The sequence below is a fragment of the Schistocerca nitens genome, chromosome 4 (assembly GCF_023898315.1).
Source record: "Schistocerca nitens isolate TAMUIC-IGC-003100 chromosome 4, iqSchNite1.1, whole genome shotgun sequence".
Taxonomy (NCBI): Eukaryota; Metazoa; Arthropoda; class Insecta; order Orthoptera; family Acrididae; genus Schistocerca; species Schistocerca nitens.
Window position 1 is genome coordinate 145,124,040 of NC_064617.1, and position 15,034 is coordinate 145,139,073.

Consider the following 15,034-nt stretch of genomic DNA (forward strand, 5'->3'; position numbering starts at 1 on the left):
TGTATGAACTGCCCAAAAATTGCAAGGATGGGCTCTGTGGTTGTCTCAACACCAGTACGAGGTTATGTATGTGCAACATCTCAACATGGTAATGCGGACGCACTTTCATGTCTTCTGATTGGCCCTGATACAGACTTTGACGCTTCTGATGCATCTTCTTGTCACATCGATGCTCACGATTCTGAATTTCTTCAATCCTCACCTCTGAACAATAGGAAAATTGCACAGGTAAGGAAGCTGATTCAGATTTGGACATTTTGCTAAAATACATTCACACATCTTGGCCTCACTCACCGCATATCATAAAGAACTCTGTAGTGCGCAGATACTTTGCACGTTGGCATAGCCTCGCTATACGTCAAGGTGGGATTCTTGTTTAAAATAACAGTGGACCGTCATATGTGTTGATTCCTGAAGTTTTGCAAAAAGACATGTCACAGTTAATTCAACAAGGACACTGGGGGATTGTCTGTACAAAACTGTTAGTGCATCAACACTGTATGTGGCAGAGTATGGACACCCAAATAGAACAGATGATGTCACAGTATCATGCAAGTGCAGAAACACTTGCCATTTGTCCCTTTCTGCACATGAAACAAAACATCAATATGTCTTGTTTTCCACAATAACCTAACAAATGATACCATACTGATGGTGACAAGTGTGTAAGGGAAACATAACAAAAGTAAGAGACTTAGTCTATAGTAAAAATAGAAGTACAATTCATTTTTATTTAATATACACAAATTAAATTACAAAATATCTTACAGTATTTACAATTATTTGCACTGTCCAAGTCTTATTGATACAGCTTGACAGCACTTTATTCAGTATGGTGATAAACTCCTATGGTGCAGTCATTTCAGGATAATTAACCTGCTCAAGCTCTATTACATCTCTCTCTCTCTCTCTCTCTCTCTCTCTCTCTCTCTCTCTCTCAACCCCCCCCCCCCCCCACACACACACACAGACAGACAGAGAGAGAGAGAGAGAGAGAGAGAGAGAGAGAGATAGGTATTTACACAAAATTTCAACAGCAAGGATGTGCAGGGTTTTACACTGCTGAAATGTTAACATTCCAGACTATGTAATTTCATGCTAGTAAATTTATCAGTAAAAAGAGCTTCTCCAAGATGATCTTTTATAATACAAAGATACTGGAACAAGTACTGTGTAGGATGACAGCTGTACTCTTGGTTCTAATAGCAGCACATTTCAAATTTTCACAGACTTCTTCTGAAATCTGTCACACATAGCAACACTGATGCCACAAAGATGTGGCATTATGTTCTTCTATTCAATGTCTACGACCGGCTTCCTTTTTCCTCTTCAGAAGATTAAGTTCACCCTGTTGCATAGCTGCACTTCCAAAAATTTCCTTAACCTTTTCTTTGCGTTCCAGGTCACTGCAAACAAACATTTTTCATTGAAAGCAACTTTTATTAGAAATCTGTTAAAATAATTAATCAATACACTGCACAGAATCCATATGACAAATAATCAGAAAAGCAAACTAGTAAGTGTTCACAACAGAGGCAGCAAGACTGCAACAGTAAGATTACAGCTGTCCATAACACTCAATTATCATCATCATAGCTCACTTACAAAGATGATTGAGCTGCAAAGTTTCTCTCACATAATATGATCAGCACTTGCTAACATACTACAGCAAGTGCCTGAAAACATACACAAATGTAAAATGGTAGCCACATGTAGACAAAATATGTATGTGTTGTACCATTTACTATGCTGTGATATCGCTTAATATTATTACATCAGAAAACAAACATCAGGGTCAAAGAGGGAAATGCAAACACTAAACAATGATTTACTGGGAGGATTCTAGGAAGGCATGGCTGCTCAATAGGTACATAACTTACAGGATGCAAATGAGATGCCCACATGATACATCAACAAGTAGTACTCACCTGTCTGGCATCTATATCACAATGGATTGACAGAAGAAGTCACAAAAGTTTAATCAAAAATTTCAGGATTTGTGACACCTTTATTTGATAGATACACACACATTGCACAGCAGTATCATACTGTGTGTTAAGGATTGATCTAAATATTTTGAGCATCCACATTTCAAGAAATTCTGAAAGCACATTGCTTGCACCTCACATAAGCTATTGTGATAAAATTACAAAAATTGTGATATGTGGAACCATACAACAGTTACACACCTACGATAACTGTGAACAGACTGAGAATGGAGAGAGTATCTACGGGTACGAGGTACCCAATGCTATACATCAAAGTGCTTATTGTGTATGAATTCAGATGAAGGAGTTACACTTCCTAACACTACAGTCAGTGTAGAAAACCTAGTACATGTGGGGGGAAAAAAAGACAAAAATTTCGTTTATTATCGCAAAAGGAGGGGTAATAAAAAAAAATCAATTACAGAAGGTAATTCTTAATGTTTTGATCTTTGCACCTTTTCTTCAAAAGCTCAGAGAAAAATGTATTTATTATCTATTTAATCTTGTAAATGTGGATAAACGTAAGATAATGCTTATCACAAGAAAAAAACCCAACTGTTTCTGATTACATGTTTAGTAGCAAATCTTTTGAGCACCTTAAATCAAGTAGATACTTAGCAGTACTACTAAGAAGCAGTACAAAATGGGACAATCACATAATATCAGTAACAGAGAAGGTGAATGGTAGGCTTGGATTTCTTGGAAGAACTGTGGAAAAATACAATGCATCTGTAAAAATAACCATATACATGATGCTAGTGTTACCAATTCTAGAGGACTGTCACAGTGTTTGGGAGTTCTTATCAAATAGACTTAACAGATGTTGAATGAATTCAGACATGCTACTAGGATATTAACAGTTTGGCAAAGACTATATGAAAGTGTAACAAAATTGCTCAGGGCACTTAAATGGGACTGCTTGGAAGAAAGACGATGCAGTTCTCGAAACACCCTGGTAGGTAAATCTAGAGAACTTGTATTTGAATATAATAGAGGGAACATTCCACATGGAAAAAATATATCTAAAAACAAAGATGATGTAACTTACCAAACGAAAGTGCTGGCAGGTCGATAGACACACAAACAAACACAAACATACACACAAAATTCAAGCTTTCGCAACCAACGGTTGCATCATCAGGAAAGAGGGAAGGAGAGGGAAAGACGAAAGGGTGTGCGTTTTAAGCGAGAGGGTAAGGAGTCATTCCAATCCCGGGAGCGGAAAGACTTACCTTATGGGGAAAAAAGGACAGGTATACACTCGCGCGCGCGCGCGCGCACACACACACACACACACACACACACATACACACACACACACACACACATCCATCCCACATACACAGACACAAGCAGACATTTGTAAAGGCAAAGAGTTTGGGCAGAGATGACAGTCGAGGCGCACAGGCAAAGATGTTGTTGAAAGACAGGTGAGGTATGAGCGGCGGCAACTTGAAATTAGCGGAGGTTGAGGCCTGGCAGATAACGAGAGGAGAGGATATACTGAAGGGCAAGTTCCCATCTCCGGAGTTCTGACAGGTTGGTGTCGGTGGGAAGTATCCAGATAACCCGGACGGTGTAACACTGTGCCAAGATGTGCTGGCCGTGCACCAAGCATGTTTAGCCACAGGGTGATCCTCATTACCAACAAACACTGTCTGCCTGTGTCCATTCGCAGGTGTGGCAACCACGACACTTTGGAATAAAAAATGAGGCTCAGAAATCTCACCGAGTCTCTAAAATGTAGGATGCTGTCCCTATTTGCAAGTCAAGCACATTAAAAATACAATGAGAATGATTAAAATGAATACACACACACTCATTTGCAGAAAACTGAAAACACGTCTTTGCAGCCCACTCCTCTAACTCCGCGCTGTAAGTTGCAACTACTGGCTCACTGTTGCAACACTAGAGGAGAAACAGAAAACAGAAAAGTCATCCACAAATAAGGAGCACTGTACAGTACTCCTTACCGTAGACGTGATACTGTTTATGGCTATGACAAAGAGGGTAATCCTTAAAACACTCACCTGAGGAACACCATTCTCCTGCTCAAAACAATCTGACAGACAGTCACCAACTCGGGTCCTAAGAAACTGCTGAGACAGGAAAGGTCGTATGAAGATGGGGAGGTGGCCATGAAAGCCCCATTGATGCAGTTGTGTGAGAATGCAGTGTCTCCAAGTAGTATTGTGCACCTTACTGATATGAAGAATATACCAATACAGTGATGGTTACATAGGAAAGACTACTGAATAGCTGCCTCGAGCAGAGTCAGGTTGTCAACAGTGGAATAAAATCTTCAGGATCCACACTAAGAATGGTTAAGGAGTTGCCTCGTCTCTAACAGCCACACCAGATGATGGTTAACCATTAACTCCAGTGTCTTTCCTATGCAGTTGATTAAGGTGATACTCCTGTAATTAATGGGATATGTGCAGCTCTTTCCTGGTTTTAGGAGAGGTATCAGAATTGCCTCCCTCTACAAGTTGGGGAAATTGCCTGTCTGCCATCATATAAGATTAAAACATTTGAGGAGGATTTCCTTTGACACCACTGGCAAATATCGAATCATGCAGCACTGGATTTGGTTGTGACCGGGTGCAGTGTCACGAGTCTCAGACAGGCCGATTCGAGCTTCCACTTGGAGAAGGAAGAGCTGTAGGCCTCAGAACAGTCGGATCCGAAGTCCAGCTTGTCCCTCTCTATGGCTGCACAGCAGTGACAAAATGCCAAATCCTGGCTTGCATCAGCTATATTTTGTGCAAAATGTTAGGCCAGCGTCTGAGCAATGTCTCTTTAAGTGTCATTTGGAGACATCCCTGCTGCAGCACAGCTGCTGTCAGTAAATGACTGTTAACTGGAAATCCTCTGGATGGCTTCCCATACTTTCGTAGAACAAGTGAAATGGTTGAAGGAGTCCAGGAATGCTTGCCATGGCCATTTTTTGCTCCCCTTAATGGAGTGTTGAGCCTTGGCTCTCGCGACTCGATAGGCTGTGAGGTTGTCTGCTGTTGGGCAACATTTAAACTGTCAAAGAGCCACACGCCTATCCCAGATGGCTGAATGCGCGCATCTCTCCACCAAGCTACAGTTTGCTTCCTCAGACGACCTAAAGACAGTGGCATGGATAGGTCGGTGGCACAAGGTATCACATGCGTGATGTGGTCTACGCATTCCTGGACGCTGGCGTGTTCAAACACACAGCCAAAGGCTGAAGAAAGCCCAATTAGCCCTGCTGATAATCCATTTTGGTGGCTTATGTTCCAGCAATCCCCCGTCCTGTAGGTGGATCCGCAGTGGGAAATGATCACTGGAATTAAGGTCTTCAGTCGCTTCCCACTGTGCTGTAGTGCAGGGGCTGGAGAGCAGAAAGAGGGGTCAGTGGTGGAGGATGACCCAGTAGCAGCCGAGAAATGTGTGGGACTGCCTGTGTTAAGGCTGCATAGTTCCTGAGACATCATGAGATTCTCCGACACTCGACCCCTGGGGCAAGTATAGTGTGAGCCCCATAATACATTATGGGCATTGAAACCATCCAGTAGGAGAAACTGGCAGGGGTGTTGTTCAATAAGGCCCACAAGAGCCTCAGATTCTATTGTACCTTGCAGAGGTAAGTACAGGGAGCAGAGAGTGATCGTCGAACTTACATGAACTGCAACGGCTACTGCTTTAAGATCAGTAACTCAGGAGAGAGCAGATGTATGGTGTGTGCCATTGTCAAAGCAAAACCTCCCTTGGCTCATTCCTCAGTCAGGTTATCCTTACAGTGGAGGGTATAGCCCCATAGCACAGGGGCATCACTAGCCTCGAAGTGCATTTCCTATAAACACAAGCACAGGGATTTGGCCTGTGTCAGGAGTTTCAGTTCCTTTATGAATCCTGAACCCATTCATGTTCCACTATAGTATGGGAGCCATTTATCATGGTCGTCTCTCCGCCAGGGAGGGCAGCCCACAATGGTTGGAGTTTATACTTGAGGGCAAGATGGTTGCCCCGGGAAGATTCGCCGTCCATTGGCTCTGAAGCAGAAGCAGAAGAGCCATCAAGTCGAATCACATCGACATGGTCTGATGGTCTATTGTCTATTTATGCCTGTGACAGAAGCTTCCCATTTGCTTTCTTGGCCTGGGAGGGCTTCGTGGGAACTACCGCAACAGCAGCAGAGGCAGTGCTGGATTTTTTACAATACTCTGCCTTTGCAGGTACTGTGAGCTCTGCAAAGGTGGTAACTGTGGCTTTCTATGATGTTATTGGAGGGACTATGGGCTCACAAATAACTGCAGCATGACAAGTACACTGACAAACACAGGTACTAGTACTGACACCAGCAACCTCCGTTTGTGTAGAACCATTGGCTGCCGAAATAGGCTTTTTAAGGGTAAAAGCATAAGATGTAGAATGTGGGAGGCTGCATGGCCTTATAGATCTGTTGGTCTCTCCATATGATACGCATTTCAGCCATAATCTCCTGAGGGCGTAATTGACAGTGGTATTATGTGGGTCTACAATGGTAGAGACACCCCAATCATAGTTTGAGCATTAAATATATATATATATTTTTTTAAGAAATCACATAAATTTTTAACTGTCTTCATTTAAAAAACTCATCTCACCCTGAACGTATAAGTATGACTCTATATCCTGGAAAAGTTTCATTTTATTACCTTGGATAGTTCCCAAGAAATCGGAACATAAATATGTTAAATTTAACATTATCAGGATATGTCATTGATACTCCCTCTAAGCATGTCATGAAGTAAATTGTGCTAGTTACAAAGCAAACACATTATAAGAACAATTGCTGTCAAATAAAGGAAAAACTGAGTTTAAAATGGCATCCTCATTGTTTTCCATAACCAACAGCTTACTGCACTGGCAACTGTAGATTCCAATGTTTACATAAACATTTATTGTTATTACTAAAAACAAAAATGGTGTACATACCTCTTAAGTGTCTGTTTCAGCTTGACCTTTGTCAAGAATGCACGGTCTCGCCGAATCTCTCTAACAGCTCCTTTCAGTTCACGGCGATATTTGTGCAGCAATTTTTCACGTTCCTGCTTCTCTGGTCCCATAGGTCGACGGCGCTTGCAGTCAAACCTGTTGATGCCATTAAAAAAATTATTTCTTCAAAAGGACCACAAATAAAGCAATATGTTAAACAATGAGGAGGGCAACTAAAATAAAATTTACATATGACAGTATTCCATCTGTCAATCTATACACAAAATATGAAAAAAGTAGGAGGAAGACACACACTAAAGGATTCTATCTGATATACAGAACCATGAGAACCACTTCATCTCAGCTACAAACTAATCATTATCATCATCAGCAGCAGCAGCAGCAGCACCAGCACCACCAGTAGCAGCACCATTAGCCATTTAACATCCACTGCTACACACAGGGCATCTCTAGGCCTGCATTATGGTGTTGAGCAGAACGCATCCCCACTGCTCCCGTGTGTTTTCTACTGTCATTACCACCTTGGATTAAGAACCGCAAAAGAAGGTTATTTACAAGGAAGAGACCTGGAGATACCAGATGGTTTCACATTACATATTGGTAAAACAAAAAATTCTGAAACCAGATCATGAACTGGCAAAATGACTGATACAACGGGCTCACTTTTTGAGCTGTCTTCTTTCTTGTGCAAGTATACAGCAGTCAAGCAAACTTTGAACTTAGGAGTATCAGGGAGTAGTAAACTTAAAAAACACTACTGGTCTTGCAGAGCCACTGATAGTCGAACAGTTTTCTTTATTCCCAATTTACAATTGTAATAAAAAAAGTACCTTCCAATAACAAGTTTTCATTACAGTATGACTCATACTTATTTAACAGGCCAGGATAGTTTCCACATTCTCAAAAACTCAGATTTTGCAGTTGCAGATTCCACTTGCTTTGAACAGCTCCATTTGACAGTTCCCATCTTGTGCTCTTAATATACTAGCTAATTCTGGTCATGATTATGCTGCCTGATGTTGCCAATTCACATCCATCATTTGAACGGACCTCACAACATGAAAAAATCTGCCTGACCATCAATTGTCTAGACATAAAGCAGCCAAACTGTTGAATGCAACATTCAATGAATGTGAATAGCATTGTGTCTACTGATCTGTAATGTGGTTTTCACAAAAGAGAACAAATTAAGCTCAACTGCAGCAATAACAAAAAAGGCATCACAATTGCCATTCTTTTGGTTTTCTAAGGACCCTGGGAAGTACGAAACATCACATTACAGTATTCTTTAATTACAATTCTGTTGTAACCAACAGAACAGAGTGAAATTTTTTTTTTTTTTTTTAAGAACAAGAAATGCCTAGTATGTTGTAGAGGTCATACAATTTGGAAAAAGATAATGCAGATCCACACATAATGTCAAGTTTTGTTTGTTACACTATTGAGTTAAGCAAGTTTATGAATGCGGAAAATAAACTGGTGTGAAATGCAATACCTACATTACTTGATGATGAAGTAATTAATTTAACAGAATGTAAATAATTTAGGAGTAAAGGGGACCACTCACCAAACAAACATTCAAGAAAAAAAAAAAAAATTCTATTGTGCATAAGACCTAAAATGCACTAGGCTATGAGCACTTGTTCAGTAGAAGAGATGAATTTCATTGCAGCGAAGATGAATAAGTGCTCATACCTCTTAAAGTGGCATTTAAGAGCCCATTTTTACTGGACATTTTTTCTTGTTTTGGTCCATACTACCACCTCTGAAAGTTGCCTACGCTACAGTCAACAGTACTGGTACATGTATTTCACAGTCAGTGATATCAGAACAATTTTCGCATATAACTTTCAGCTCTGTTTCTGGATCAGAATCCCTTACCTCAACTTGATACATTTACCCTTCCCCATCATCCTTGAAAGTTTGTAGCATCATCACAGAATTACCCTCAACTTAATTTAAAAAGTATTTGTTCATAAATATGATGTAGCTTACATCAGTTCTTTCATGGGTTTTGGCTCTGTTTACATTTATTTTATGATAATTCACATCTCTTGATATTTTAAAAACACTTAGGATAATAAAATATAACTATTTTGTGAATTAGAAAGCAAGTGAATTAAAAACAAATATTATTCTTGTGCCACATTTTATGGCAAGAGTGTTCTCTACATCGCAGCTGTTTTCAAAGGAATAAGTGAGACAACCTTACACTTTCTGCAGCTGACATATATTATGAGGCTAACAGTTCACTTCTAATATACAAGGGAAGATCAGAAATTAACACACAATAATTTTATTACCAAATGATTTAATCACAAATGAACTTATATCTTTTAAGTACTTGTCTACATAGTCACTAATGTTCTCAACAGATTTCTCCCACCGTGGTACCAATTCAATATGCCCTGCTCATACAAGACCATTTGGTTTGAGTACAGCCAGCCATCAGTGGGCTGCTGATTTCCCTTCCGCATCTGTCACGAAGCGTTGGCCGGCCAGGAAGTTCTTCATGGGACAAAACAGGTGAAAGTTTGATGGTGCAAAGCCTGGAGCACAAACATGGTGGACAGTGTTGTCATGAAGAAGTTTTAAACTGTCGGCATTAATGTTGTGGAAGTTGTTACGAAGGGCATGACTCAACTTGACCAAAGCTTTAGTGTAGGCTGCAGCATTAACAGCAGTCCTGTGTTAAGCAAAGTCCACCAATGTATCTCCCAGAAGTCTGTCACAAGCACTTTCCTAGTAGACTGAGACAATGTGATTCCCCCCTGGGGAACCAGCATGCTTCCACTCCTTAGAGTGTCATGTTTCATTGGCCATTTGGTTGTCTGTCATGTTCTTAGGCACTCAGTGAGAACGAACTTAACAAAATTTCGATGTGTCATGAACAATATACGACACCACATCACAGGAAATGTTGAACTGCTGTAATACGGTTCGCAGGTGCACATGCCTGTTGTTGAAAAATGCTACCTCAATGGCTCCTACATTCTGCAGGGTTGCAGCTCTTACCAGTCGGCCAGAGCATGGCAAATCATTAAGGTTCAGACGACCCTCTTGGAAGAACGCACACAACCTGGAGACATTGCTACAGTCAATACAGTCAGCCCCATACAAGCCATGCATGTCCCTGTGAATTTCATTCGGTACATGCCCTTTGGCCCCCAATATTGAATTTCACTTCACTGCTCTTCACAAGCCAATGACATCAAAATGTGTGTCATATTTGTTTTGTGATTCTTCAGGCTTATCTTGCTACAGCTATACATGAAAACAAAATACCTGGGGACTGATGACCTTAGCAGTTAAGTCCCATAAGATTTCACAAACATTCAAACATTTTTTGAAAACAAAATACCATCTGTGATTTGAGACTTTCTCGGCGTATTCCATTCGTGAAATCTTCTCGGGTGATCAGCCGAGTAAAGGCGTCGTCTTCTCGCAACGTTTCGAAGGGTTTCGTACCCATCATCTTCAAGCGAAGATGATGGGTACGAAACCCTTCGAAACGTTGCGAGAAGACGACGCCTTTACTCGGCTGATCACCCGAGAAGATTTCACGAAAATACCATCTGTAGCACAAACTATAAACTATATTGTTATGAAATTTCAACATTGCACCTGCAATACCATGGGAGAAAAAAAGTATTGTGCATTACCTTCCGATCCTCTCATGTACGTGTTAAAAAGGAAGTGGAAATTTCATATATCTTTTAGTTTTTCCTGAGGAAAAAAATGCCAAAGGAAGCTATTTGTATAAACAACTTGGTATTAAAAAACCAACCAATCACTGGTCTCAATGACTCACCCTGAAAACACTCTTGGCTGATTAGATGAATGCTCTTAAGTGGACATACTAGCTTAATATAATAAACTTTCTGTAAGTTACTCAGTGTAAAATACTTACACCTGTTCAACTTTTGGCTCGTAGAGTCTAAGAGCTTTTGGTTTCTTCTTTTCAAATATCAGATGGCAGATCTTCTTCACAGACATCTTCTCAATTTTATCATGCAGATTACTAATATCGTCTTTCAGATCAGGTGGGAACTGCTCAGTATTTAGATGATTAATCAGCACTGATACAGGTTTGAATATTTCAAAACTACTGGCTAATGGCTCTAGATTCTGCTGAAATGCACTCAATAATTTTACTGATGTCCAAAGAGCTCGTATTTTGAAGTTGTCGTCAATTGCAGCATCCTCCAACAAATCAGAGAGATTCATTTTGTGATTTGTAACGAAGTCCCTGTAATGACAACTCAGGGTAGTTTAATTATGGAAAAAAAATTTCAATGTAAACAGGAAAAACCTCATATGCAATGAAGTGGTGGTACTTACGCTGTCTTAAAATCTTCTGACAGTATTAATAATCCACTTGCTTCTCCCTTACTTTTGAAAGGTGGAACTGGTCTTACAGACTTGTATGCACTTTTGTCAACAGACAAGTACAACACACCACAGAGGAAGTTTACAGCAGCTGGTGAGAATCTTTTGGAAAGAACCGAATACTGAAAAAAAATTATGAATAGACATGAATGAAGAGTGGAGTTTCACAACACTGGTTAATCCCCTTAGAATACTGTACAATACTGTACCTCCAGCAAGAGTGTGGTAATAAAAAGACCGGTGGCTACATCTCGTCTGCTCTGGATGCGTGATTCCCACAAAATCTGTTCCATAAAGATTATAGTAGGAGTAACGACAGGATGTCTAAAGTCTGATGTGGGAAACAGATGAGACACAAGCTTCAAGAATACTAACTGTAAATGTAACAAAAACAACATATTAATGAATGAAAATGTTAATTACAAGAACAGACTATTATTGCAGAAGTTTGGAACTCACTGTGTCACACCCAGGATACGTTCTCTTTGAATTTCGAAAATCTGTCTGCTTTTCTTTGATAACTTCAAGAACACTCTGTCCTGCACTAACTGGTGACATGTGTGTAAGGTCATATATGTGTGGAATCAGTCGATCAAGCACTGAAAAGCACTGTGGTGACTGCTGATCCTGCACACAAGAGAAACCGGTAAATATCATTTATATAAAATTTTAGATTAGTGCATTCTACAGACTTAATCACCATATTTGACAGCAGATATATTTATGAGAAGAGAAAATACTACTACGAAGGCAAATTAAAGAGTTTTGCACTAAACAGGAAACATATGGGCAAGGGTTCTTGCTAGTAAATTGTGATGCAAGTCAAAGTACAATCCAGTACTACTACAATATACAAAAATGTCCATTTGGTGCCCTTGTCCAAGTTTGTTTGTTGCTTTAACACACTTCAGAAGAAAACAGTTTTTTAGTCAATTAGTAAAAATTTTCATTCCAGTTTTTAATAGCAAGACAGTAAGACAGAGCAGCATGTGTAACAAGACTATATCATTAGTTTCTATAACAACATAAATACTGAATAGTGGTGCAAAGTGTCCTAACATTTTAATGCATTTGCTAATTGCATTAATCTAACAACACAGCAGATAATTATATACAGTAACAGCAATAATATTGAAGCTGAACCTCGTCTGATATTGCTGAGTCATTAATATGTTGTAACAAGAACTTCAATAGTTCCTGAAGTTTCTCTCGGTTTCCCTCTGCCAGACTAGGATGATTGCATTTCAGCATTCGTTCAATGATCACAGTCTGATGGTCCAGTCCCCAATGTGATAATGTGTTTTGAAGATCATCATATGAGTCCGGCACTATAGAAATAAAACAAGTTTACTGGTTGTTTGAAATCCATAACAACTTACAATTGAAATATTACATAATCACACACAAACACAGAAACCAATGTCATTTTAAATAACAACTTATAGTCTAAAAATCCCACTTAAAACTGTGAACATTAACTGTAGCCAAGACAAGAGGAGAGGGGGTTGTACTTCGCAAAAACAGGTCACAAGTTAGGCAAGTAGTAATGTTAACTATTAATATTCTTATAAATGTTGTAAGGGCAGTCTCCTTCATATACAACACTATTGTGTTTAGAAACCTATTACACAGTTTGTCGGGCAAAACTCCAGTTTCAGTAATGAGATATGCTGCTACATATTTTCCTACCCACCACACTCCCAAGACATAGTAGAACCACCACAACACTCAACTCCAGTATTATTAGCCACAGGGAAGATATGGTGTGCCCGTGGTCTAGATGTAGTGTTACTGATCTGTAATCAAAACATTCTGGGTCCTGGTTCAATCCCAGCTTCTGCAAATTTTGAATAAAAATCATTAGCAACAGTGGCTGAAGACTTCCAGTATAAAGTATCACCCTCATTCTGCCAATGGCCTTGTCAAAGAAGTTGGAGAAGCAGGCAGAGTTTTAGGGCAACCTCTTGCCCTTGGGGTGGGAAACGTCCTTATAGGCTGGAGAATCAGCATTGATCAACAGCATGAGGATGCAGAAGGCAATGGAAACCACTGTATTAAAGACAGACAACATGTACGCACACAACCTGTGACCTGCAATTGAAAAAATGTCATGACGATCTCTCCACTGACAAAACAATCCAGATTAGCCCCTTTTCATATCGTTGAGAGGGGACTGCCAGTGGGGAGGTAACTATGAGAAAAAAACTGCATAACCATCGAAAAGGTAACATTCTATGAGTTGGAATGTGGAATGTCAGAAGTTTCAAATTGGTAGGGAAGTTACAAAATCTGAAAAGGAAAATGCAGCAGTTCATCTACATGTAGTGGGTGCCAGTATAGTGAAATGGAGAGAAGATAAGGATTTCTGGGGATATGAGTATAAGGTAACATCAACAGCAGCAGAAAATGGTAATTTGAGAGTAGGATTTGTTATGAATAGGAAGGTAGGCAGAGTGTATTACTGTGAGCAGTTAAGTGATAGGGTTGTTCTCATCAGAATCACCAGAAAATCAACACCAACTACAATAGTTCATTTATACACAGTGACATCACATGCAAAAGATGAAGAGGTAGAAGAAAATATATGAAGATACTTAATGGGTAATTCAGTTTGTACAAGGAGATTTCGTATTTACCTGATTATAAGAGACATTTTTTTCCCAAATTCATCATTCAAAAAATGCAAGATCGTCTAATATTCGCAGATTAAACTTCTGCTGCTGAGGTCAACATTTTTACATTGTTGAGTATAGTATATAGGGGTAATCTTTACATTTATCGGGGTCATCTTAAATTTAGAGATGCAGCTCTGACAACTGAGGTCATGTGCACATTTATTTTGAATTCGGAAGGGTAGTGTTTGTCAAACATTACTCGCATTCCAACAGGCTAGAGATTTCTCAATACGCCGAAGCACTTGATACAGTACCGATGTCAACTATCATGTGATATGGACTCATGCAGCACTAGTGCAAGAGATAGGCGAGAAGCTATAAACTAGCCACTACAACATTCTATCACTCTGATTAAAATTTGACAATTCTGTGAAACAGAAGAGGAAATAGTATTAAATTCTATCATATTACAAACTTTTGTTGTATTTGAACAGGCTCACAACAAACATTCTCATAAATGTATGGATACCATATACGCACATTAATGATGCTTTTTAAGTAGCCTAAAGATATGCTGTCCTTCAGAAAACACAGACCAATATTTTATTTCGAATGAGATACAGTAATGAGTTACTAAATGGATTACAAATGAGAAATTTGCTCACTGTTCATGTATTGGAATACCGGGTAAATTACCAGCTTTTTACTCAGCTTTATAACATGATGGTGACATTCAGTTGGAAAAAGAAAGGAAATTAATCCAGGATGAAATGTCTTAACAAAGGAAATAAATCATATTAAACTGACAGTAATTATTAACATGAGAATAAATTATAGCGACAAGACCGGTCATGGAGACAGCAGCAATAGACATCACTAGATCGAGGTACGAGTGAAAGTTCGAGAATGAGACTGAATCTTAATTGCAATCTTTTATTTATGTAGTAGTTGGTATTGTTACACATGATATTCACACTAGAAGATACTGCAGTCTGTTTTTCACAATTGCTAAAGTTCAGCCGTTATGGAAGGGTTGGATGGAAAAAAAAACTAGCCATGTTCACAGATTCCACT

At 39.4% G+C, this 15,034-nt stretch overlaps 1 protein-coding gene across 1 annotated transcript in view; it reads right to left on the reverse strand.

Moving 5' to 3' along the window:
* Positions 1–698: 698 nt before the first annotated feature.
* Positions 699–15,034, reverse strand: part of LOC126252093 (nucleolar protein 14 homolog) — a 51,726-nt gene continuing 37,390 nt past the window's right edge. Inside the window, exons 9-15 of the mRNA XM_049952954.1 lie at positions 12,489–12,673; positions 11,805–11,972; positions 11,555–11,719; positions 11,298–11,467; positions 10,867–11,205; positions 6,936–7,091; positions 699–1,406 (exon numbers count right to left, since the gene is read on the reverse strand). Of these exons, the coding sequence (XP_049808911.1) occupies positions 1,298–1,406; positions 6,936–7,091; positions 10,867–11,205; positions 11,298–11,467; positions 11,555–11,719; positions 11,805–11,972; positions 12,489–12,673 (1,292 nt within the window). The 3' untranslated portion in view covers positions 699–1,297. The remainder of the gene's footprint in view (positions 1,407–6,935; positions 7,092–10,866; positions 11,206–11,297; positions 11,468–11,554; positions 11,720–11,804; positions 11,973–12,488; positions 12,674–15,034) is intronic.